This window comes from Macrobrachium rosenbergii, chromosome 16 (assembly GCF_040412425.1).
Source record: "Macrobrachium rosenbergii isolate ZJJX-2024 chromosome 16, ASM4041242v1, whole genome shotgun sequence".
NCBI lineage: Eukaryota > Metazoa > Arthropoda > Malacostraca > Decapoda > Palaemonidae > Macrobrachium > Macrobrachium rosenbergii.
In genome coordinates, this window is record NC_089756.1 from 42,338,678 (window position 1) to 42,364,651 (window position 25,974).

General features: G+C 37.3%; 1 protein-coding gene and 1 long non-coding RNA gene across 2 annotated transcripts; one reads left to right on the forward strand and one right to left on the reverse strand.

Annotated features, from left to right (window-relative positions):
• The first annotated feature begins 847 nt into the window (after positions 1-847).
• Positions 848-24,004, forward strand: LOC136847372 (acyl-coenzyme A diphosphatase FITM2-like). The gene is made up of 5 exons (XM_067119001.1): positions 848-2,158; positions 8,958-9,139; positions 13,184-13,353; positions 17,173-17,290; positions 21,768-24,004. Exons 1-5 carry the CDS (start codon positions 1,573-1,575, stop codon positions 21,969-21,971), a joined length of 1,260 nt encoding a protein of 419 aa, XP_066975102.1. The 5' UTR covers positions 848-1,572; the 3' UTR covers positions 21,972-24,004.
• On the reverse strand, positions 17,285-25,974 carry LOC136847373 (uncharacterized). The gene is made up of 3 exons (XR_010855714.1): positions 25,817-25,974; positions 21,329-21,437; positions 17,285-20,627 (listed from the first exon to the last, which is right to left on the reverse strand). It is a non-coding gene; the product is annotated as an uncharacterized lncRNA (long non-coding RNA).

A 25,974-nucleotide genomic window follows, 5' to 3' on the forward strand; every position in this document is an offset into this window, starting at 1 on the left:
AATTAGATCATTGTTGTAACATCGCTTCTGTCTCTGTTTTATCATATGCCAGCCGATTTAAAGTTTATTACCACAGATATAAGAGACGTGAAAAGATCACAGTGAGCTTACTTTTACATTAAGGTGTATTGAGATAATCCCTAAGTGGAAAAAATATAACCCTGTAATGAAATAACAAGACATTTTCCTTCATGTGATATTCCTTGTAACAAACATTTTAATTTGTTTATACTACGCAGAGCACATGCTTGAGAAATTTCCGTCGTTAGTTACAAGTAAAAAATGCGCCGAGGTTTCTTCGGCGCAATCCAGCTTTCTGTACAGCGTATAATCAAGGCAACCGAAAATAGATCTATCTTTCGGTGGTCTGGGTATAATGCTGTATGAGCCGCGACCCACGAAACTTTCAGCCGGCCCTGGTGGCCTGTGTTGTTGCGTTGCCAGACGTACGATTATGGCTAACTTTAACCTTAAGTAAAATAAAAACTACTGAGGCTAGAGGGCTGCAATTTGGTATGATTGATGATTGGAGGATGGAGGATCAACATACTAATTTGCAGCCCTCTAGCCTTGGCAGATTTTAAGATCTGAGGGCGGACAGAAAAAAGTGCGGACGGACGGACAAAGCCGGCACAATAGTTTTCTTTTCAGAAAACTAAAAATTTGTAGGCTATTACGTTGAACTGTATCATGTACCCAAGTTCCGGCCCCTGTAGCATTTGTCAAGTCCCAAAACTCTTCCGTTAAAGCTTTAATTGGAAACTGGCTAATCACACTGTGAACATCGTACGCAGTGGTATTTCTTTGTCTGATTAAGCAGTTTTATATCTTTAGCTTTTAGGTAAATAGTACGGCACTGCGTAGTACAAACTGCGTAATCTGGTACGCAACGTCTGTTAATTTACTACAGGAACAAAGATGATTGCATTTCGTCTTTAATTGTAACTGTTGCCGAGTGATTCACAAAGTTCGTTCCTTAAAGACAGCTATTTCAATTTCTCCGCTGGAAATTGAAAACAACGCGATGTCAAATGAGTTTGTTTATAAATTGATCAGTGATAGTAAAAATATAACGACTGATTATTTTGTAGACTGAGAGTGTAAAAAGGCCTTTAGAGTTAACGTTTTATAAATATTTTCGTTTTTCATTGATACCGGTGCCTTTTGGCAACTACAGGAAGTAAACAAAACATTTTGTCGTCTGCTAACAGAGGGCAAGGAAATCAAATCATGAGACGGCCCACTCTTTAACAATCGTTTTATCTCTGTATGTGAGTGACATGCTTGTATCTGCATATAACATTTAAGGGAAGGTCATACGTTTGTTAAATGTGACAACGACTTCTGTGAGTTCCTTTAAATAACGACGTACCGATTTCCCGAAAGCGGAGGAATGGGAAGCAAATGACCGAGCGGCCATGACTGGTCCAGAAATAGATTTGGCCCAAGAGCCAGATGATACCTGTGTTGGATTAGACGACGTCCCCACGTTTGTCAATGGCGACGTGGCCGTACCGTGATCCCGGCTTGGGTTTTTGAGCCAAGGAAAGTGAAAAAGAGTCTCCCGTCGCGATGCCTTCTGCAGGAGGTGCTCAACCGAAGAAGGCCCGGGGGTCGTCCGTCACGGGCCAGTCCTTCAAGTCCTGTCGACCCCCTATTGAAAAAGGTCGTTGGGCTGCTAAGGGAACCAAACCTTTGCCTGAACAAGCGTCTGTGCAACACGTCCTGAGTCTCATCCTTGTTCACGGTTGCCGCAAAGTCTTGTTTGTCCAGACGGAAGTTAAAATAACACTCTATTCCATTGGCTTGTTCTTTGGGTCACTCATATGTGATTTCCTGCCGCTGCCGAAGGTTTACATGGGCATGAAAGATAATGTTTTCAATGTGTATTTCGTCAAAGTGGCGTGGGCATGGATGATCCTGGTTGTTGGAGCTTTTATATTACTAACAAGTGCAACAATAGGCTGCGGTCGACGGGAAGTGATCAAGAGGCACATGTCCAGACTGCTGATCGGGACATGCTTCTGGTATTTTTGGAGCCAGTGGTTCTTTAGTATTGTAGAAAACCGAACAGGCTCTTGCCTAGGAAAAGCGATAATTAAAGACAAATACGAATGCAACGAAATAGGACATCATTGGCACTCGTTTGATATTTCAGGTGAGTGATGTTACTGGATAGCATGCGGTAAGCTTATTTCAGGTTTTGGAAGAGATTTGGTTAAATAATGCTGAGGCCAGTAAAAGGTATTTCAAAGTATTAGCTCCGCACGGACTGTATGGAACGATTCCGTGAATACGAGAGACATTAGGAAGCCATATGTTCAAGAAGGGATTGGCTAAAGAAATCTGTTGTAAAAGAAACCATACTAACCTAATGTACCCTAACTAACCTAACCTAGTAGGCTGTCTTACTAGCAGGGGTGCTTTGCCCCCTGGCCCCCACCCATTGAAGGAAACTCCACTTTTTACCAAAAGTTCTCCTATAACACTGCTCATGCACGATAGCAAAAATATAATCAGCTCTGAGGTTAATTATAGTCGAGCTACAAAAAATAATGGTAAATTCTTGAAAAGCAACCAGAATACTATAGAAAAAGTTAATTTCCAGGGTAATACCTGACACAGAGCTAATACTTAGTTCTACCCAGTAAAATTTACTTAGGTCTGACTAGCCTAATTGGTAAAACTAAAGAATACATTCATCCCTAAGGGACTGGTACTAAACACAGTGCCCATATTGCATGTAAACTGGTAGTTACCAAAGGCGTGGTAGTACAGTAGTCTGCTTAGTTCCAATAATTTACATGTGTAGTTCAGTAGTTTAGTATAATTTGTCCATTGCCCAGTGTTCACAAAAAAATTACGTCTCCCTCCAAGGCACTTAATCTCCTGTAGGGGGTAGTGCCCTCAGTGCATCTTGTGCAGTGCACTGTAAGTATTATTTAAGGTTCTTTGCAGCGTCTTTTGGTCCCTAGCTGGGACCCTTTCATTCCTTTTACTGTACCTCATTCATATTCTCTTTCTTCCTTCTTACCTTCCACCCTCTCCTAACAGTTGTTGCAAAGGGCATATGCAATTTTTTCCTCCTGTTACACCTTCAAAACCATTTAACTCTCGCTTAACCTTTCTGTGCTGAATAACATCATAGGTCGCAGCACTTGGCCTTTGGCTTAAATTTTATATTCCATTCCATTCCATATATTATGCACTTTAGCTTATGAAGGGGCCTTGAATTTGCTAAACTGATGCACGCCTGTGAATTATATTTTTCTAAGTTTAAGATGTTAGTATTTAAGGTTCATAGTTTAGGTTAGGTTTCTTAGTTATAAAGCTTAGGTTAGGATTGGACATATTTTACCAAAGAAACACCAATTAGCCTAGTAGCCCATGTTAGGCTAGTGCACTCCTAAACTTTTCAAAATGCTTAGGGTAGCAGTTAAAGGAATTATGCTGACCATAGAACCAAAATCTACCAAGTATCAAAAGAGTTTTGAAAATGAAGAAAGATACTAGCCTTTAAGTTAGGGCTCAAGTTTATTTTTATTTTATAATATTGCTAGCAATTTTGCTAGCTTATAGAAGAGTCATATAGGGGATGGCATTGTGGATTGCTCAACCCTCTATTGGGTATCTAACGATGGTATCCTAATTAAGTTATTCTTCTTCACTGCTATCTAAAGAGTATTTTTATTACTGTGTTAGCATAATTGTAAAGTACAGCAGTTTAATGAGACCACTGATTCACATTTCATAATTCAGAAAAAACTAGCCCATAGCATCTGTTTTTAAGAGAGCTGTTATAAAAGGAGCAAAGTAAAGTACAAGGAGTTAGGCAGTTATGTAGGGAGAGACCGAAGCATATGGTTGAAAAGTAAAAGGAAAAAAAATGCAGCTGAGGAACAAAGGGATGCAGAGATCAATTGGAAATTCTAGTGTCATGTATGGCACACTGTATGTAGTATCATCCTATGTATTCAGTATATAGTAATAACCATCAGTAACCCAGGTAGTAAGTTGGTTAGGTTTGCAATATGTTCTCTGCTGTTGTCCTTACATGCTAGTTACAGTAAGGGCTCCTCTTAGAAAGTATATATTATATATATGTATTTACTTTTTTAAAATTAATTTTTGGTCTGTTTTAACCTGCAGTATTTAGGATGGATGTTTGCATGAAACTTAGTGTTACAAGATGGCCTTCATGTCAAGTGCCTTTGTTTTGCCTCAGAAAGAATACAATTTTATGTACAAGATATTTTTCATGTAGACCAATCACCAGAAAATTGTAGATTTGTTGATGTACTCAGTAAATAGATTCATAACTTTTTTTTTTATCTTTAGAAGTATCTAAATATGTATGACTCATATTTTATAAATGTATGTCAAAAAGCCATGTGTGTTTCCCATAACTGTGTAAAATTCAGATTGCCCTGTGTATTTGTTCAGTTGTTTGGATATAGCCCATGGGAGAATCCTTTCATACCCAAAGTTTGTGATACAGGAACTCTACGTTGGTTTACGGAAATACAAACCGCTGCCTTTTATCTAGACATATTTCTCAGAGCAAGCTGGAATTTGCCTTTGAAACTTAGTAACAAGGTGGTTAAGTTAACTGGTGGTTAAGGGAATGAGTGGGATAATACCCCTCTCACACCTTCTGCCTCTAAACACTTTCTCTTTTGCTGCTGTCATTTATGGATGCTTTGATGTGTTCCTGCTTGATTGCCAAGTTCAGTTGGAGGTTCCTTTCCTCCAGTTTGTATCCGGTAAACTCTTTTTGTATGGGTTTTCTGAAGAAGAGTGATGAGTGAAGTGCATGAGTGAGTGTGTGGGTGTTTCATGTAGTACATTTATGTGGACCCTCACTGTTATTGCTCCTTTTGACAGGGTAGGACAAGCATTCCTGAACTTCCCTGTCAAGGATGTGCAAGTTTGTCTCCACTGTGGAAAAGTTTTGGAAATAAGAGGCAGAAGGATAAAAAGTGTTTGACAGGTGTTGTCAGAAGTGAATACTCCCATTTGACACCACCTAACCTTTTTGGGTCCTCCCTAAACCACTGCAGGTTGAGTTGAAATGATGCTTTTGGGAGGTAATCGAACTCATTTGTGAACTCAGTGATCTTTTGATTGAGTTGACCTTGGGTGTGTCACTTGAAGTGAGCTTGTTGTTCACATTGCCTTTGTCTCAGCTGGCCCAGTTTTTTTTGGACCAGGACAGTCAGAAAGTTCACTGATGTCCAGCAGATTGAGCAAGCTCCTTCCCCTTCTGTTGACATGCTAGAGGAAGTTTTACGAGTCAGAGAATGTCAAGACTGCTCTACCATTGAATAGGGTAGTATTTAGGAAAATGAATGACTTTGCCCTGGAGTGACACCATCATGAAAATATGGTCTTCTTGACAGCCAAGTCTGAAGATATGGAGTTAGTCACCATGGCTGCCTTCAGGCAGCATCAGGGATCAACCTCCGGTGAACACACTTGCTAGCTTTGCCTTCACTGGTATTTTAACTGAGGATGAGAAAGTGAGGTTAAAGGAGATTGCTGGTACAGGGAAGAAAGCACTAACTTTCCTCTCAAATCAGGGTGCTAACCTGTTTCCTCAGAGACTAGTCTTGTTACAGAACAGTCTGTCTCTGGGGACCTCCTTGATCTTTCTGAGGAGTAAAATGGAGAAGAGATGTACTGACAGCTGGGGACTCTTTGATCTACCATGTGATCTACAAACACCCACCCCCAAGGTGCGAAGGTAACTGTGGCAATACCTTCTTCATCTGGTGTTGGGAGGAGCCCTCCTTCCAGCAAACCCAGATAAGGAACCCAGAATTCTTCCTCTAGTAAGGGTGAGAAGCCTTCCCAGTCTTTTTGTCTTTCCCCAGCCTTGGCTAGGAAGTGAAGTAGGGAAAGAAAAAGGAAGGGGGATGCTGAGGTTGGCAGTATCCCTCTTCATTTGCCTCTTGGAGGGGGATGCCTGTCATGTCATTGGGCAGTGTAGCAGAGATGGGGTAGATCCATGGGTAGTCAGTCTTTTAGGATGGCTACCAAACAACCTCCAAGAACCAATGTTCCCTCCCACCCTCTCCCCATTAAGGTACCTTTACTGTTTTTGTCTTAACCTCAAGGATCCCTGCAAGCTCTGGCCGTTGGCAGAGATGAAAGGGATTTTGGAGAAGATTGCACTGGAAGTCTTAGACAGCTAATTTCCAGGGTTTTACAGTTGCCTTCTCTTGGTGGAAAAGGCAACAGGTAGCTGGAGACCAGTCAACATTCTATTCTTTTTCTGTTAAACAAGTTTGTTTTTCAGGCTCTATTCAAGATGGAAACAAGAAGTTTTTTTTTTTTTTTTTGGGGTTCCATCAGAGAGGGCAATTTCAAGCTTGCAGTAGACCTGAAGGATGTTTACTTTCAAGTGCATGTTCATCACTCTGCCAGGAAGTGCCTGGTGTTGGCTCTGGCCCATTTGCAGGGTATATGCTCACTGTGTTACTTGGATGACTGACTAGTTCTGGCATTTTCAGAGTTGCAGGTGCTCCAGACCAGAGACTGCTGACTTGCATTTTGCCACAATCTAGGGATCTAGTGTACTGGAAAGAGTCACTCTCATACCAAGCAATAGGCATAGTAACTGGGCATGCTTATAGACATGGCAACAGTGAGTGTCTTTCCTTCTGACTCTCATGCCAGCAGGCTCAGGGAGGTTGTAGTGCTGGCTTTGGCAGATAATCCTCAGCCACATGTCCTTGGAGAAGCTCACCTTGCAGAGGCATCTCCACCTACGCTCATTTCAGTGGCAATTGAAGTGGTATTGGTCATCCCTCAAGTTACACCTCAACTTTATTCCTTGTGTGGGTGATCAGAGAGGATCTTGTTTGGTGAACACTCTGCCCTGTAGATGCTTCTGTTGTGGACACACCAAAGGGGGGTTTTGTTCACAACTGAGCTGTATATTTGTTTTGTATGCATTTTCAGAGGTTGAACCTCATCTGAACATTGTTTTGGAAATGTGAGTAGCATTGATAGCCCTGCAAACATTCCATAAGTAGGTGACTGGTGTCACTGAAGTGTTGATGAGCGACAACATGATTGTAGTTGCGTGTGTCAGCAAGCAGGGGATTATATCCATTCAACTCTTTCCATTGGCAAAGTAAATGCACGCATGGTCCATTGGCAAAGTACATGCACACATGGGCAGTTCCCCGTGTTGTTGAGCTGTCAGTCAGGTACTTTCCAGGCTGAAGGAATGTAGTGGCAGACCAGCCTCAGAAACCAGGGCCAGGTAGTGGGAAAAGAGTAGTCCTTGCATGCTCAAGTGATAGAAAGACTGTTCAAGCATTGGAGAACACTAATGACTGACTTGTTTTCCACACATAAATAGGAAGCTACTGGTGTTCTGCTCCCCTGTGCCAGATCCTAGGTCAGCTCTGGAAGATGCTTTCCAGCAATTTTGCGACAGTTAGGATGTTTACTCTCCTCCTTTGATTTGCTGTTGACATTGTATGTATCCTGTTGTTGCAGTTGGATTGCTGCTGCTTCGATGTATGTTCTTGTGGATAAGTTTCATAGCGCTCTCTCTTAGGTCTCTTGTGGTTTTAACATCTACCCTGAAGATGAGCTGGCATTCAAGTGCCCTGTCTCTTTATATATATTCAGGAGCCCTTTTATGGAACTGGCCATAGTCATACCTTTTTTCAGAGTGGTAGATTTTCATTGATATGTAAACTCGCTAGATCAAACAAGCCTTTATTGTGACAATTTTGTCTACAGCAGATTTAGAGCATATGATAAGTATTGGCCCAATACTTAAAATGTTTTTCCTGATTCCAGTGACTTTTACTTTTTAAGTCAAGAGTCAAGTATATAATGAGTACAAATACAGCTGCAAGCTTCTGTTTTTCTTAATTTGTATGTCATTCTTCAAGATTACAACTAAAATACAATTTTTTATAGGGCTGTAGGCATGACTGTTAATTCATTGTAAGTTGAATCCCTCGCTTTTTCCTTTTCATCACACTCGTCATACCTTTTTCTTTTTTATTCATATTGGGCATAGACTCAATAGTAGCATTTAGTGGTTTCTCCCATCAGCACCCTTATATAAAAGAATGTTGAACTGGTTAAAATATCAGTGACAAAGCTTGTTTGACTCTCTATCCCTAATTTTGGAATATCCAGCTGTCATTGAGAATATTTCATTTACCTGTTGACAACAGAAGAAATCTGCTTGAACAAGGGTCAGGATAGTCTCTATTCTTTGTGTAATTCAGGCTTTTACAAGATGAGGGAGTACTATAATTATTCATGAAGGGTTTTTTTGTAGCCTCTTATAACATGCTAATTGTTTGAACTTGTTTCCACCTATGGATGTTTTATCTTGGCTGACCTGCCACTTGCTGCTTTTAACTAAAGCAAAATTTAAACTACTGTGTTGTAATGTTGCTAGTCTGTCAGTGCATTAAATGTTAGAGATTAAGCCTTTTGTAACCATGATTTGCCTGCTATGAAATACATTATGGTACAGTAATTTAATTTTTTCAGACAAGGTTTGTACATCATTAATTGATTTTATTTATGTCAGTTGTTAGTAGAGTATGTTAACTTTTGTATTTTTGAGGACTTTTGATTTAATTTACTATCTTTAGATTAGTCTTTTATAGGAATATCTACTGTTTGATTTGGCAGAATTTTGTTCTTAGCCATGTAAACAAACAACTAAAACCTTTGCAACATAAAATGTGTATGTCTTGTAAATAAAAATAACAAAAAATTGCAAAGAATATCTGATATCAAGAAATTCGTGTTGACTTACTTAAGATTTTCTGTACTTTTTCAAGTAATTGGCAAGAAATTGTCAGGATTTTAATTTAAAGATTACCAATTCTTTAAGTTCTGTATCTTGATAAAACATTTGCTGTAATGAAATTTATGAAAGAAAATCTTAGTTTTCGGTATTGTTTTATTTCTAGGCCATGCATTCCTGTTGGTTTACATCAACTTAGTGATTGTTGAAGAAGCCAAATCCATTGTGGGCTGGGAAGGTATTCGGGAGCAGATTCGCCTAGAAGACCACAAACGATCAGACCAAGACATAGGGGATAAGCAAACTATTTTAGAGAATCTCCCAGAGAAGGAGTACTTCATTATGAAGGTATGCTATTTTAGAATTTTTGACATGGCTAACATTTCTATTTTCTATCATGTCTTGACATGATATTATATGAAATACTGTATTGCACTGTAAGTATATTTGACATTCATATTTGGATGATGAGATATATCACATGAAGTTAATATAAAACTACCAACCACAATCTTGAATACACATAAGCTGTGAAAATGCTGGGTCAGAAAAGTCAGTAGCATTATATATTGAGGATTTAGTGGGATTTACTGCTTGCTACAAGATTTCTCCCAGTTTAGAGAGAAAAGCAGTTCATTTTCTTATTAATATTCTGATAGCTTCAGTTCTTGTCAGCTTAGTTCCTTCCAGAGAATGTAGTAGGTAGATATAAATTGTTTTATCTGCCATTGTCAGACTTTCCATTTGATTTTTTTCGGTGCAAAATGTTAAAAAAAGTTTTTTACCATGAGTATAAAAACATCCCTTTAGAACCAGTATAGAATGTGAATACTGAATTATACATAAATTAATTGTATATATGTGCATGTTGGAGTTATGGTACCCTTTTTGTTGGTATCACAAGTCACTGTAGCCACTCACCAGTTGTAAGTAACTAATGAAGTTTATCTGCCCTTTACCGTCATATTCAGTTGTAAATACATTTTACAGAAAGTCAAGTGATGCAGTTATGTGCAACAGTGTTTTTATGGATTTTGATTTGTCCGGTTGATGCCATTTGACCAAGGTTGTGTGAGAAAATACCATTTATAAAATCGTCAAGTATATGGGCTCCAGACTGGGGGGCAGTTAGTACCTTCTGCTTTTTATTTTTGTGTAATTTCTTTATTTTACAATTAAGTTAATACAGAAAACACTCCTTTCCAGAGTCCTTACTAAAGCATATCTTCCAGATCCATACTGTAAACATGCTCTCAGTTACTCAGGGGCACACAGCTCAGTAGGTATTGCTAGATAAATCAACTGGGATTGAATTTAGCTCAAATAGGGTATATGGTTTAGAGAAGTGTATCTCATGATGTACAGTTTAGTTGTGTAGGCAAGAAATTAAATGTTTATTTCCAAGTGCTGTGTTCAACTGTATCATTTTATATGGAGCTGTTTTTGCTGCTTATCTTAAAGTTGTTCGGTTCCACCTCCTTGATAATAGATTTTTTTATCTTTAAAAGCTTTGATTCTTGGCATGAACATTGTCTTTAGATCAGCATATAATTGCTCAGTCTCTTATTTCCCATACAACTCAATTTTCTTATTTACCAGTAAGACAAATTGTTTATTGTGCTCTGTACAGTGAAATTATCAAACTCTGTAAGTGCTCAGCATCATCATTATTTGGACTTTCTGCTATTCATTTCACTGAAACAGGTGGCCTGCAGTAGTCCTACTTGCTTACTTGTTTACAGATGTAATTTACATGATTAGACTCTCATCCTCTAAGTTAATTTTGTGGATATAAGCAGCAAGCTGCTTTTGGCTTCCAAAATTGGAAGCATGTTCAAGATGGTTTAACAAGTGAACAGAATACTGAAGACTTAAACTGTACATCATATCTTTTGAGTGAGTTTTCCATTCATCCAATCAGCTTAACTCCTCTGCTGATTTTCTAGAATGATGAAACTGATAATGCCATGTTAAAGCACATTATGGCCACAAAAGGTTATGGGTGTCAATGAAAATGGAAAGGCAGAGATGTAGCACTGGATTTTCCTATCTGAAAATTAGGTGCATTTGTTTAATATATGATTACTTAATGGACCCCCATCTGGAGCCTCGATGGCTCGGTTGGTAGAAGCAGCAACCTCAGACTTCATAGAAGTCTGTGGCGAGGGTTCAATCCTCGCAGCCGACCAGTCAGAGAAGGCGGACACTTTGCTATCCGTGTAGACACCCCGGGATTACGTATGTAATCAATGGATAGGTTTGCTGAAAGTAAATGGTTGTTACAGACAAATACACACATAAACAAAGCCACTCCAACATCTTCTAAAAACATAACAGACACCTCACATGTCTCGAACTGTCGACCTACCCGCCCAGTTCTCCTCACTGCTGGGAGAAAGGGAGCTGGGGATTTGGTAACGTACACATTCGCTACGGGGGTCTAAGCGATGTCAGGCAGGCAGCCGATCGAGGCTACTGCCTACCCCACCGCCAAATCAAAGTCCTTCAAAAGAAGGCATTGTGTTTACCCCATATAAAAAATGGGAAAAAAAGCACGTTAAAAACGAAGAAGACGACTTAATGGACCCCCATCTGTTTACAGTATTATTATTCAGACACCATCTACAGTACTGTAGATCAAAGGGAGGCTTAAAGTTTTCTGATGAAAAAAAAAGAACCATGTAGTTGTGTTAGTTGCAGTAATATAGAACAAGACTTGAACACCAAATCCCCAAAGAAATTTGTTAGGCCTGGTAACAGAAAAATGATCCAGTTGTAAGTTATGCAATAATTTTTGTTAAAGCACACCCATTCAGACCACATTTGTGCCTGTGGACTGATTAAGCTACAGCACTCTATTTTTAAAATTTGTCAGATTAAGCTTTTTTAATATATAACTTATTCTTCTCTAACTAACAAGTTCTGTTGTTGTAGATTGCAGTTTCTGCACTTTGTCTTATGTGAGGCCTTTCAGGAATCTCTTATCTTTTCATTGATGCTTTTAAAGCTTTATCCTGTGTCACTCATTCTTATGCAGATTTTTTGTTCTTTAATAATCTTCCTTGCTGTTTTAACCTTCTTTGAAAGAACATTGACAGTTGTGAGACAAATTTTTTTCAGATTTTTTAATTCTATTGTACTACCTTTCAGCAATCTATATAAAGTGTGCTTCACAGGTTATCAGTATTTTAGGCCTCCAAGTAAACAGTAGCCTCTTTTGAAATTCCCACATTATGGTCTTGGATCCGTCAGCATCTAAGATACTGCTTGGTTTCATAGAAGGTTGTATGTGCTCCTCTTGGAAACTTTACCAGATATGTTGAACTTTATAAAGTAAAGCTCTCACATCTGGAGAGGCTCATCTCACAGTTTTCATGGTAATGTTGGTTGGTTTGAGGAGTTGGTCTCAATTATCCACTCTATTTATGCCATATTGTAGGTATTCAATTGGGGTTTCCTTTCAGTAACTCCGATTTGGCTCTGTTTTCTGAGTTTACTTTACAAATAGACAGGTTTGTCATTAAGAAGAGAAGACCATTTACTATTCTACAGTGACCTACTTGATTTGGAGAGCTGTGCCATTGTAGACATTCATATACTTAATGTTAATAAGAGACAGTTTATTATTATTATTACAGTATCCAGATGATGAAACCTCTTCATATGGTACAAGCCCACAGGGCCCACTGACTTGAAATTCAAGCTTCCAAAGATACCAGTATTTGATGCCTTAACATGGCACTGTTTAATTACCATATTGTAGTACTGTATTGCCAGAGGCTATGATTGGACAATCCATGCATACTTTTATTTGACAGCTTTCATAAAACTCTAACTCAGTAACTAATAACAATGGCTTTAAGTAGGGGTGATGATAGTACATATTCATGTATTTATTCCTTTTATTTTTTTTTAATTAGACAGAGTAATATGGCTCAATTTATTTTATGTGGATAAAGTTACTGTATAGTATTATGTGTAATTGTATTCAGAACAAGAGCAAAGTCATCATAAATTTGTTTGGAATCTTCTTACTCAATATACATTTAAGACCTTATACATTCAGGCATTGATTACATCTCACCTAAGTCTGTTAATTTGTTGTTGGTTAGTGAACAATGAAATTTAAGAGCTATAAGCTAAGTATTCCCTCACCTGCCCGATTGTATGTTATGCACTGCATAAAGCAGAATGCCAAGGTGTTTAAGTTAAAGAGCTTCCTCCTCTCTACTGTGCTTGGGAACTCTTGGTAGCAAGCAGGGGATATTTCTGATCTGTTCAACTGTTTGAAGTACAGTAGTTTAGCCAGTGTAAAATATATTTTTCAAGACACCAATTTTGAGAAATGTTTGTTATTTTTTATCGCTACAGAAATTTTTATTTTTCTTGCAGATGAATTATGAGCAGTTTACTCCATACATCAGAGGGCTGTTCTTCATCATGACTCTCATGAGTGTGTTAAGTGATGTGATGCTAACATGTACAATTATATTTTTCCATACAATGCCACAAAAGATTGCAGGTGGTGCCATTGCCATGGCCACATGGTTTATTACATATAGGTAAGTTTCTGCTCTTTAGAACCATTTCATAAGAATCTTAGCTTATAATGCAGATTTTTTGCATGATTCTTTGTGTCATACGTCAATCTGTTGGTTTCTAAGCACTGGGTACTTTACAAAATAAAACAGTTGTATGGGCATTCTTTCTCAGGGAGCAATGGATCACAAATGGTATAATCAGTAATGACTAGGGAGAAGACCTTTGCTGTTTTATGTTATTTTAGCCATAATAAGTTTAATGAACCTCATTTTTCTAGGACAAAATTTTTGTGGCCAGCCATATTTATTTATTAGGATCCTGGACAGTGTCATACATGAACAGTTATGAGATTGAATTTTATGACTACTGTACCATATACTTGTATGCTGGCGTGTAAGTTAACATTCTGAGCATAGAAAACTAAACCAGAATGAATATAATGTGACAATTTGTTACAAGGGAGAGGGAACAAATAATGACCTACTATACTGTAGCCTACAAAATATATTGTACTAATCTAGCACCATAAATTGTATGGCAATTACAGCTTTTTTATACTGCTGGTTATATACCAAAATGGGAAAAAGCACATTAAAAGAAGAAGAAGGTTATCTTTGACTTTGGCAGGTTTCTGAGTTTTCTGAGTATGAGAACCTGATAACGTTAGTAGACTTGATACTTATGCTTACATTGAAGGGCTGTCTATTGTTTCGACATTTCTTTTGATATTGCTATACTATGTCCATTACCTGTATATATTATTTATAAGCTATACAATTAAAAATATGGAATTTGTCTACGTTATGCCTAGCAATTTCGTTATATTACTCAAACAGTTGACAGAAACTATTGAATAACAAAACAGCTCCAAAGAAATTTTCATAAGCCCATAGACTGTACCATAAGTCAGCAGTAACATATAAAGACTAATGGTATGTTTGTCATTTTCCAATTGTACAGATCACTTTATGGTAGAATGATTATTACTGCCATGCATTGAAGGCAAATGGATGTAGTGACCTCTTATTTTTGAGGTTGGCTTATCTAATAAATATAGGCTTAGACTGGGTGAATTAAACAAAAATTTTAAGGGACAACTTATACTTAGACATGTACTGTATGGTAATACTATTAAAGAATTAGCTGTTAGCTAATGATGTACTTAAAGTATATGTAATATCATATGATTACTTTTTATGCAAGTCAGCATATTTAGAAAAATCCAGATAAATGAAATTGACAAGTCACATGCTTTTGATATGAAAATTTTAAAATTGCACTTCATTTTGGATGTGGACCTTTTATTTTATGCTTTCTATAGTTGGTTTCATAATGAAAAATATAAATTTCTCTTTCCTCTGTATTGTTGTTTTAATGTGATCTGCTTGGTAGATGTTTTGATAGCTCATGATAAAACTTTTAGTAAGAAAATTGTCTTTAAAGGTAATTTAGAGTACATTATATATTTTGATGCTCACCTAGAAGTCATTGTTCCTAGAAGTCATTGTTCATGTGAATTTTTGTCTTTCACCCATGCCTGCACCATGCTATGTATCTTTGTCGTGTTTATGAAACCAACTGAATCCAGCAAACCTCACTGTTATTTCCATCCTACTATTTTTTCTTATGTGGGTTTCACTATCCTGCCTTCATGAGTGTTGATTGACAATAGATGTACAGTATATTCAGCAATTTGCAATGACAGTAGGGTTGGTTGCAGACTTATACTACTTTGTGAAGACAGTAGGGCTGGCTGCAGATTAACAATACTTTGTGATGATAGTAAGGCTGGTTGCAGACTAACATTACTTTGTGATGACAGTAGGGATGGTTGTAGACTTATTGTTCATAAAGTTGAATTATGTAATTCTCAGATGGTCAGCCTCTTTCAGGCCAATTTCTGTTGGCATAATGACCAAAAACTGATGTAAGTTTTACTGGTGAATGATACCCTAAGCTTTTTAGTTATAAGATAAATTTTGTCCCTGGTTAAATATTGACAGTTGTACTTTCCCTGGCAGTTGACTATTTTCTGCTATTAGAAATTTCTTGTCATTCACTGCTTTTGCTCCCATGATTAGTGACATATTTTTTGTTAGCCCTTAAGGGATGGGCTAAATATTTGTTTGTTAACCCTTAAGGGATGGGCTAAATATTTGTTTGTTAACCCTTAAGGGATGGGCTAAATATATATCAGGCACACCCCCGGACCAGACAGTCTTTAAGGTTGGCCAGTTTAAGAAAAAACACATCAATGGAAAGAGTAAGATACGCAAATGCACATGGTGCAAGAAAAAAATTATAAAAAATTTTCTGTACCTTCCACAGGAAGTTGACAGTGACTATTTACAACCCTGTGTGGGCCTCTTTTACAAGACACTTGTAAAAGAAACATTTTAACCAAGTTATGCATGTTTTTTCTAATAATTTATTTTGCTTTATTTTGTAAAATTATAAGTACAGCTCACACAATATCATAACAGATAAGAACTAAAATCAGTAATAAATTGTGAGTACTGTGTATTTGTTGTAAATATTTATGAGATTTACTGAGATGGTGAGATGCAGTAACTTTTTGTGAGGTATACATGTTTTTTCTAATATTTCTTTGCACTTTTCTTTGCAAAATTATAATTATAGCTGACATACTATCATAAAAGCTAAGAATAAAAACCAACAGCAATCCCTGGGTATATTTATGAGCAAATAAACAGACGTCCTGGAGCTGCAAAGACGCAGTACATTTCCCTCTGAAATCGAGCTGTTATAGTTGCTGCAAGTCATTTATGGATCATTGAAGTGCTATGAACATCTTTTCCGCCAAATTCATTCAAACAGTATGGCACAAAATATGATTACTCACATGAAGATTCCCGTCCATTAATGATTAATAAGGAAAAACCTCTAAAAGTAACCACTGTATTGTTCCTTATATAGGTAAAACTCTTAAGAGGAAAAAAAATTGCAAGATTATAGCAATATTAATTTATTAAAGCAACTAAACTGACAGCAGTTACACAAATACATAAGTAGAAAGCAATCATAAACAAACACATTGTGTAAACATGCAGACCAGAACTTAGGACAAGGTAGTAGGTTAAAATTTTTTGATAGTAATAAGAGAAAGTCCTCAGTTTTCTTAATAGTAATACAGTATATGAAAGTCCTCAATTCTAGAATCGTAGGGTAAGGTTTTAGGTGCATCTAGAAAGCAGTGCCTTTAGTGTAATAGTCTCTAGTGGAGTCAAACTGTGATTCTCTGTAGCTTGATAATTACTTTTGCAGAGAGCTAAATGTACGGCTTTTCCCTATACTTTTGCTTAGATAAGACATGAAAAGAAGATTGAACTTGTATGCCAAGCTGTTTTCCTTCGTTTGCCCTAACAGTTATCGGTCGTAAGCCAGTCTAGGAATATCATTTCAATCTGGTTGAAAGAATTGTCCCAAAGAAATTCCATTTATGGTCATATGAAAATTTCCCTTTTCATATCACTTTCCAAGATGATGTCACAAATCTAATGCCTTCTCATTAGTGGCTAAGATTACGGTTATAAAGTTTAACCAGACCACTCAATTTCATGTCTAAACTCACAGGATGCCCAATTTGGGAGTGAAAATTGGAGTAGAGTAAAATTGAACAAAATTTGGGTTGATAGGAGGGAAGACACTGTAACCCCTACATGTTAAAACACTAATTGAAATTAATTAAAGTAATTAGTGCAGATACTTTCATATTAAAGCATATTGGTGAATTATTATACTGGACAAATTGAACTTCTACTAATTACACTACTATATTGTTCCCATTTCTTCTTCAAATTTTGTCTTCCATTTCATAGAGTGTGGTTTAAATCTGACGCATCACCTGGTTTGCCTGGCTGTGGGTTATTCCAATACCAGAATTTGAAAGAGAAAACAAAGGACGTTCCGGTTAAAAGAAGGGGTTCTCTATGTAAAGTAAGTATTTCATAATATTTACTTTGATTTGTAAAATTGGAGGATGCTATTTTCCCTAGTTAATAATTGTTTCACCACAAACTCACCACTTTTAATTTAGCTCCATTCCCTGGTTAGCAACATTCCAGACATTGCTAACTTGTTTAACAATAGGAGAAAAATGTCAGCCATTATGTAAGCTCTTTGTATGTGAATCCTCAATTCCCAGGTGACAAACTGCTAATTGCTTGCTGGATATGAAGGTAGTACCATCAATCTGGAATGCTTGGAGTAACCCCCCCCTCTGGTGTTTACTCCTGGGTAGGGAGATGGAGTTATTCATTGGCAAGCTCTCCTGTTTCTCTCCAGTGGAATCTGACTGGGGTTATCTCAAAGGAGTATATCCTCATTGTCACTTTTCTCTTTTTCAAGATGATGTTGGGAAGCAGGTACAGTACCATACAAGAAGTTACCAACCTTTTTGCGTTGGTGATGTCCTTTGATACTAAGGCCTCCTCCGACAAGTGTGTGTGACAAACATACTGTTGCTGGAAGGGTGCAAATTATCAGAGGACATCACTTAAGCAAAGTGGTTGGTGGCTTCACTTGGTCAGGTCTCAGTACTCTCTCCTTGTATGGGATTGTACTGCTTTCTAAAATCGTCCTGAAAAAGAGAAAGGTGGCAGTGAGGGCATACTCTTGTGAGAGGTTCCAACATCAAGATTCCAATGAAGAGGAAAAAAAAGAGCCAGCAACTGACTCAGTCACCTTATCTGTGGAGCAGAAAACAGTGGACTCTACACATGCTAGATAGATGATAGTAGCCTTCCAGTTCAGCAGGAAACTGGCAGTTGCCAACTGTACTGATGGTTCCTCACTACTTTTTCCTCTTCCACTGGAGGGGAATTGGCTCTAGAAATTCTGGAGATTTGGCAGCAGATGGGAGCCAAACCTTTGATAATAGATGTCATCCTTTCTTGAGGACAGCATTTACACATGCTAAGCTGTGAGTTTTAATCCCTGGACGAGTTATGCTCGATGTCAGCAAAGGCAGCAGTAAGGGAGGTGTTGGATGACTTGCCAAGTTCTCACAGCTGCCTGTTTCTAGTCTTCGATGCATGACGTGGATGGCACCTCATCATCGTCAGTTCATTCATCTAGTATTTCCAACAGACATCTTTCAGGATAGGTGTCAGATGCTCTGTAAGTAAAGGAGATTTCTCAGTTGTCACATATCTCAAAGGCACCTCTTTCATGTACTATTCATCCAGCCTTCATTGAAATCTCTTAACACCTTGTCTTAGAAAGGAAAGAGTATTTTATAAGTTATACAGTAAATTTCTTTGTAAAAGTTTACATGTAGGGCTAATCTACAGTACTCAGAAATTGAAGGCCTGTCCTGCTAAGACAAGGTGAAGAGATTTAAATGAAGGCTGGACGAATAGGAACATAAAAGAGTTACCCTTGAAGTCTGTGGCAGCTAAGAAATCTCCTTTACTTATGGAGCATGTGACAGAAGCTAGTTTCTATCCTGAAATAAGTCTGCTGGAAATACTTGTTTAATGATGAAGTGCTACCCACCTCATGCCTCAGAGACCAGAAACAGCTTCCTTTGCCAACATCAAGCTTAACTTTAGTCTTGACAGTAGGTATCAAGCTTAGTATGTGAGGATGTCGTCCACAAAAACAGATGACATCTGTTATAAAAGATTTGGTTCCTATCCACTGCCACAAACATCGCGCATACCTTGTCCCATTACTAAACTTCAATCTTGGCTCTAGGTATCCAAGTTTAGCATGTGAGGATGTTGTCCACAAGCAAGGATGACATCTGTTCTTATCTGGTGCCACAATCTCCAGAATTTTTGGAGACAAGCCCCCTCCTCTAGTGGAAGTACCAGAACAGAAAAAGACTGCTAGTGTCCTGCTTAATTGGAAGGCTTTAGATGCATTAGTAAAAAGATGGGTACAAAGGAATGCTACATGGCTCTGCAGATACTTTGATGACTGATAGCAGCTAGCAACTACCTTTATTACCTTCTCTAGCTAAGATATTGTTGTCACTTGGGCAGCAAGTTGACTGAGAGAAGTCAGCCTTGGAACCAACTACAAAGGCTGTGTATTTGGGGATTGACTCTTCATAAGTTTTTTTTTTTTAGTAATCCATGGCTACACTAAAGCAGACTAGTGGTAAATATAGAGAAAATGTTCTGGTAAAGGCTGTTACAGATCCATGACCTCTGCCAACCTGGGACTACTTGCTGAGAACACCTTCTTTAGTTTCTGCTACCACTCACTGTTAAAAATACCATAATATCAGTCCATTTTTTCAGGTTCTTGTCAGACCTGGTCTACTTAGGCTGTGGTATCTGTTGTCTTTGTCCTATGGAACAAAAGAGCTGCAGTAGCTTCACTAAATCTTGGTGAGGTTAGGTGGCATCATTTGGCCCTCACCACAAGATCTTCGGTGCTGAGTGAAGACAAAACCGCACTCTTAGGTTCCAGGCTCCTCTGTCAGCATACTGCTGGTTGAAGGTCCCCTACTTCTTCCACATGTCCTGCCTGGCTTGTGGGTCTGATCCTGTTGTGGGTTCGTGGTACAGTCACTGCCCCATCTGATACTTTGGTCAGTCACAACTAACATCTACATAGCCCTGGTCCTGGCATAGTTATACAGTCAAAACACTGTCTTGCATAATACCATTACCATGGTTTTGGTACCCAACATCTGTGACTTCGATTCCAGGGTGGGGTTATGGCTCTCATCATTGTGACCTTGATCCTGTGCATTGCCTCTGACATGTCCCTGGGCCTTGTTACCAGTGTAGCCTTGTTTATGACTGTCCTGCAGTTGTGAGAGTGTTTGCAAGTGTAACTCCTGTCAGCTGCTGGCACCAATGATGTCTTCATCATGATGCCTATCTGAGCTATGAGTGGAACAGTGTTCTTTAAATCTGCTGTTGCGAGATTTCTTTTTTGAAGAAGATGAAGCAGCAGGAGAAACCAAGCACTCTTTCAGAATACTGAAGTTGTTCCATGTGAGGGGGTGTGCATGGCTCCACACAAAGAATCTGCCAGTGACATCATCAGCATGGGACCATTTTAAGGTGAAAATCTGCATCTTAGGATTGGAGGAGGATCCTCATGCCTAGGATTGGAAGGAGGAATGGATGGTTGCAGTTATTTGCTGAAGGTGCTCTTGCATGGGTGGCTGTAATTAATTGCTGAAGGTGCTGCTGTGTGTGTTAATGGAACAAAACAACGAAATACTACTTAAGCAGGTGCATGTAGTTTAAGTTTGTCACAAAAATAGCTGTCTGCATTTTCTTCCTGCACATCTCTCCTGTAGTCGTTGCCTCTACATCTGTGAAAGAAAGAACGAAGGTTATTTTCTAGAACAGCCTTAAACTTAATAGGGCTTTCTTTCAAGCCTAGGGCACATATGCTTCTTCAAATAAAAACTATAAAATAAAAAAAATTAATAACAGAAGTTTGTGCTAAGGAATTGGGCCTGACAGCTTACACTTTAGTACCATGATTAATTGCCTAGCTAGTTAAACAATTAACGGCATGGTACTTCCCATCTGAACTCTGTATGCAAAACACTTCTGTTCAGAAAATATGTGTATTCATAATACTGCCCCAAGGAGCTTGACTGACACCCCCAAAGTTTAATACCAACCAGGTTGTTGGAGGTGTCAGTACCCGACTCTAACCTGAATATTCTTTGCACAGTAGCGAGAGAGAAAACTATCTAACAACGGGCTATCTACATCACAAACTTGGTAACTGTGCAGTAATGATGATTAAAAGAAGGAAATTATAAGCAAAGGTTAATCTCTGTGCTACTGGTTGTGAGCTGAGCTGAAGAATGGCAGATGTTGCATATGGTAGGAGGTGGTTTCCCCTAGTGGCAAAATAATAATTTCGTGGGGGATGCACTGCCTTTGAAGGATAACGCCATATCTAAGGTATACAGTGCCATGTTATATAAAATGAAGCAGTTTATTCTGTTTCAAACATTTGTTGATATTAATAGAAAAACTGCTTGATACTGACCTTAGAAGATGAAGATGAGGTAGAGTAAACAGAGGATAGGGCATCAGCTGAGATGATGTTGATGTAAAGATTTCATCGTGCAGTAGTAGAGTTTTCACCTAGCAGTGTCCTTGTTCAAACATACAAAATTTGATGTTATCATCTAGGCCTTTAGAAATAATTACAGTTATTAATCATATACCTGGAAAAAAAAGATGCTTGACTTGCATGTATTATTTCAGCAACACAAAGATATACCAAGTTAAATTAATTATACCTTAGTTTAACCAGACCACTGAGCTGATTAACAGCTCTCCTAGGGCTGGCCCGAAGGATTAGATTTATTAATATTCATTTTGTTACCATCTTGGGCTTCAGAATATAATTAATATTCATATATATATATATATATGAAAAGCAAAAGATGCTTTACTCATTTTACTCACATTTACTATTTCAGGAACACAAAGATAGTATGCCAACATTTATGGGAATGCCACTGTATGGATTGAAAAAGGATAAAGATGATAAGAGGAAAGAAGGTGACAAGGAAGATGATAGGTCAAGTCTTGAAGATTTTGGAGAACCTTCAGATTCTCGTTTCCAGCCAAGAAATGGACCTTTTGGTGATTATGTGCCAAAATGTAGATCATGGAAAAAGTAAAATTTTGTATACTTGATATTTTTGTTCTAGTTACCTATGGAATTTAGGGTACTTCTGAAATATACTTCCTTTGCTGTGTGAAGATGCTGTTATTTTAATGCAAACAAACCTAAGGTATTGCAAGCAAGCAAAAAAAAAATCATGTTCTTTTCAAACACCTGGAGACTTTCATATTAGTTTTCTGAAATTAACTAAAGCCTCAGATCAGTACATTGCAGATAAGCATTTCTTGCAGAATATGAAAGACAGAATTAAGTAAAGAGGTAACATATCTTCAAATTGCATAAAACTTTTTCCATATTGTCTTAACAGTCATTATTTTACTATCATTCCTAGTTACATTTATGTTTTATCTGTATGCTTGCAGTGAGGAATTGTAATATATGTCATCAGTCTTTCAGTACATCTAGACATTTAGGAACTTTTTCTTGTATATCTTTGAAAACAAACTTCTTCACAGAATGTGCAAACTGTGAATCTCATAAATTCTCAACTTTTCTGTCAAAACCCATTGACATTCATTACCACAAACTTCTTCATTTATGTACCTGAAAATATTACTGAGTATTATTTGGTGCTACAGGTTGTAATTCAAACAACAACTGTTTATCTTAGATTATCACTTTAAGTTATTGTTATTGTTAACTTGACGAGAGTAAAATGCTAAACTACATACTAGTAGTTATTATTATATATCAGAATGTAAAATGAAGAAATGTCCTACTTCTATGTTCAGGCATTGGGGAAAGCAAGGTCATTTAGTGCTTTAGTGATCAAGTGCTAATTTGGAAAGTCACAATTACTATTTGTTATTCAGAGGAATTATAAGTACCTCATTTTAATCACATTTTTGTCTTCTAAATGTACTTTGCCAAAGTGATATTAATGGTTACAGTAAGTGTCACATGCCTCTTTACACTGTTTGTCATGCTAACCTAAGTGCACATGGATCACTGATTTTATGGACACTGAAAAGTAAGATTTATCTATTAATAATTACTTGTGATGCTTGAATATATGTAAATGGATTTTTGCACATGATTTTTCACTAGTTATTAATTCTTTCCATTTCTGGATGTTCACTTTAGCTTACAACCGTCCACAAATAGAAAGTGTATATATGTCTTTTAGCACACCAAATACTTGTACTATGGTCACAAGGTACAGTATTATTAATCTCCCTTACAAGCTGCAAAAACTTTCTGTTCTCCTACTCTATTGCTCTATTTCTTTGCTGTATAATATTCTGCTGTGACGTTGGAAATGAAGTACGCTGTTTAGTCTTTCACATTTGCTTACAAAAGCAAAAAATTAATGCAATTAGAAAATATATTCTTATGATGTTTAGAATGGATGTTATTCACAATTTCAGTTTAAAAACATTATTCTTGTGGTGTTAATTTAAATGTTATCTAAAAAAATTTCCAATGGAAAAGATAAGGAGAAAAATCCACCAGAAATTAAGCTGAAATAGGACTGTATTAGCACAAACACAATTTGTTTGTGGAGGACTGAAAGCAGCCAGCATAATGAGCTTGTGGACAAGGATTAGTATTTGATTCATAAAGAAAAAAATGTAATTGATAACATTCCTTCATGCAGTTGAGTGACTTGTGTACTTACACTTATGCAATATATTGGTTTCAAGTAACATTGAAATACTGGATGCACACTACATTTTTTGGGAATGTTTTAACTTTGTGTTCATGCAAATTTATTCCCTCCCTTGTAATTTTATTGTATTTCAATATACTCATATCGTATCTGGTGGTATTGCAATATTTTTTAATGCCAAGAACAAACAGGTATACTTTTACATGTTACTGGACTATGGTATTTACTGTATTAAATTATTATTGTATGTTACAGGAAGAGTATATGAACTGTATATTGTATTTTAAATGTAAACAGAAAATCAGGAACTGCATCACCCCAAACATGCTTTTATAATTTCGAAAATTATTAACAACTAATGGATGTAAAATGTGATTTTGTAGACCTACCAATTCAGTATTAAACCAATTGACTTCAAAGTTTATTCAATTATCCTATTGGAAAAACCTCTCACTGTTCATTTACGTAAAGTGTTAAGATTTTTTTCCACAGTACTGTACAGTAAATCATTTTAGTGAGAAAAGGATGTAAGTCTCTTAACTGTTTATCAGTTCTGACTATGACATTGTAGAGTTTGTTTGCAGTATAAAGATGTTAATAAATATTTTCATATCAACTGTGATCAAGTACATGGCTGGAAAAAAACACCTAAGTTTAAATATCTCAAAACTCTTCACAGAATTTGTCAATTTTTATGGGTAGCCAGGCAGACAAGATGGGTTTGATGTATATCCTCTTCAGAGCTGGTGTTAATTACAAAACTAGTTTTGTCATTTTTATCCAGGTACATTGCCTTAAACTATCACATTCTCTTGCTTTGTAAGCAAGATATGTAATATATTAGTCATCTGGAAAATATATAAATGGATTATCATGATACATGGATATGTTTACCAGTGACCAACCCAATGTTTAACTTTTATTCACAAAGTTGACAAAAAATGAAGGTTGTCAGAGAAATGGAACAAAGCAACAAAGGCCTTGGAATATTCCAGGCATGACAATCACATAGACTGGACCTTACAAGACCAAAACATCCCAGAGCTAAACTGGATGTGACTTTTGGTAACTAAAGATTCAAAACCTCTCAAGAAGTAAAATCTGTAATTGATAAAACACACCCTTGACAATTTTTACCAGGACTACCATCTCTATCTGTAAAAATAAGGGACATCAAGAACCGTGTGAGTGACCAAGTAACTCGCATAAATACCAATATGCTTACATTTCCTTCTAGCTGAAGTGGACAAATGCCAAAAGCCTCTATCCATGAAAACATGCATGTTTAAAATTCTTCATCTTGGAAGACCAGTATTTTATGTTTCCTTCACCTAACTGAAGTAGATACAGGCCTACAAGCCTTTAACCATAATGACCAACATCTTCATGTTTCCTTCAACTAACTGAAGTGCAGAGAGGCCTACAAGCATTTATGGGTTTGTGATTTTTTGGCAAGTGGGTAACCAAATGACAAACTCATTTCCGGATAGGTCATAAGTGCAGTAATCTTGGAGAATGAAATATAGTCTTTCCTAAAGCATTGTTCTTGACCACGTAAGTGTTTGGCAAATATTACATATACCATTCGTACACCAAATAGGGGCATGCCATTCACACACCTAATGGACATCTTAAAATGTACTATTTCCTATTCCTCAAATTCAGCTGCTTATGGCCTACCTTCTCATTGAATTACTTTAGTGGGAAAGCAGCATATGTCTCAGCTACCATGTTACAAATGTCCACTGCTATATTGTCAAGTCCTGTGGTTTCCAACTTATCAAGATGAAAGACATGGTAGAACCTCACCAAAAATTGAAATTGTTAGAACACTTGAAGAGCAAGCATTTAGGAGGAAGATTGGGTACTACAAACCAAGTTAGTTCTAAAACACTTGAAGAGAAGCATTTAGGAGGAAGACTGGGTACTACAAACCAAGTTACTTTTAAACACATTCAATACCTGTGAATGGATGAGGAATGGGAAGCTGTGATAGTCTGTGGTCTTGAAAAGCAAATTCAAAATGATTCATAAAAGAACTGGCAAGATGGTACAAAATTTTATGAAAGTGTCAAGTCACTTAATTACATGTTCAGTCTTAATAGAGGAATCCAGTTGCAACTCAAAATAGTTATACCCTCTGAATGTTGATAAATAAATACAAATGCTAGTGTGAAGCTGACAACAAATGGTCCCTAAAATCTTCCAAGTGTAACTCTCAAATTACTCACCATTAATCAGATGATCATTTTTTGGGGACAATAGAAGACGAACCCTCTTGGTTAACAGGAGAGCACTTTGTGGTTCCATAAAGGAAGTACAACATAACCATAACCTTCTCAAATGAACCAATTACTTTAGTTGGTGTCCCATGGTTTCATACAAAGTG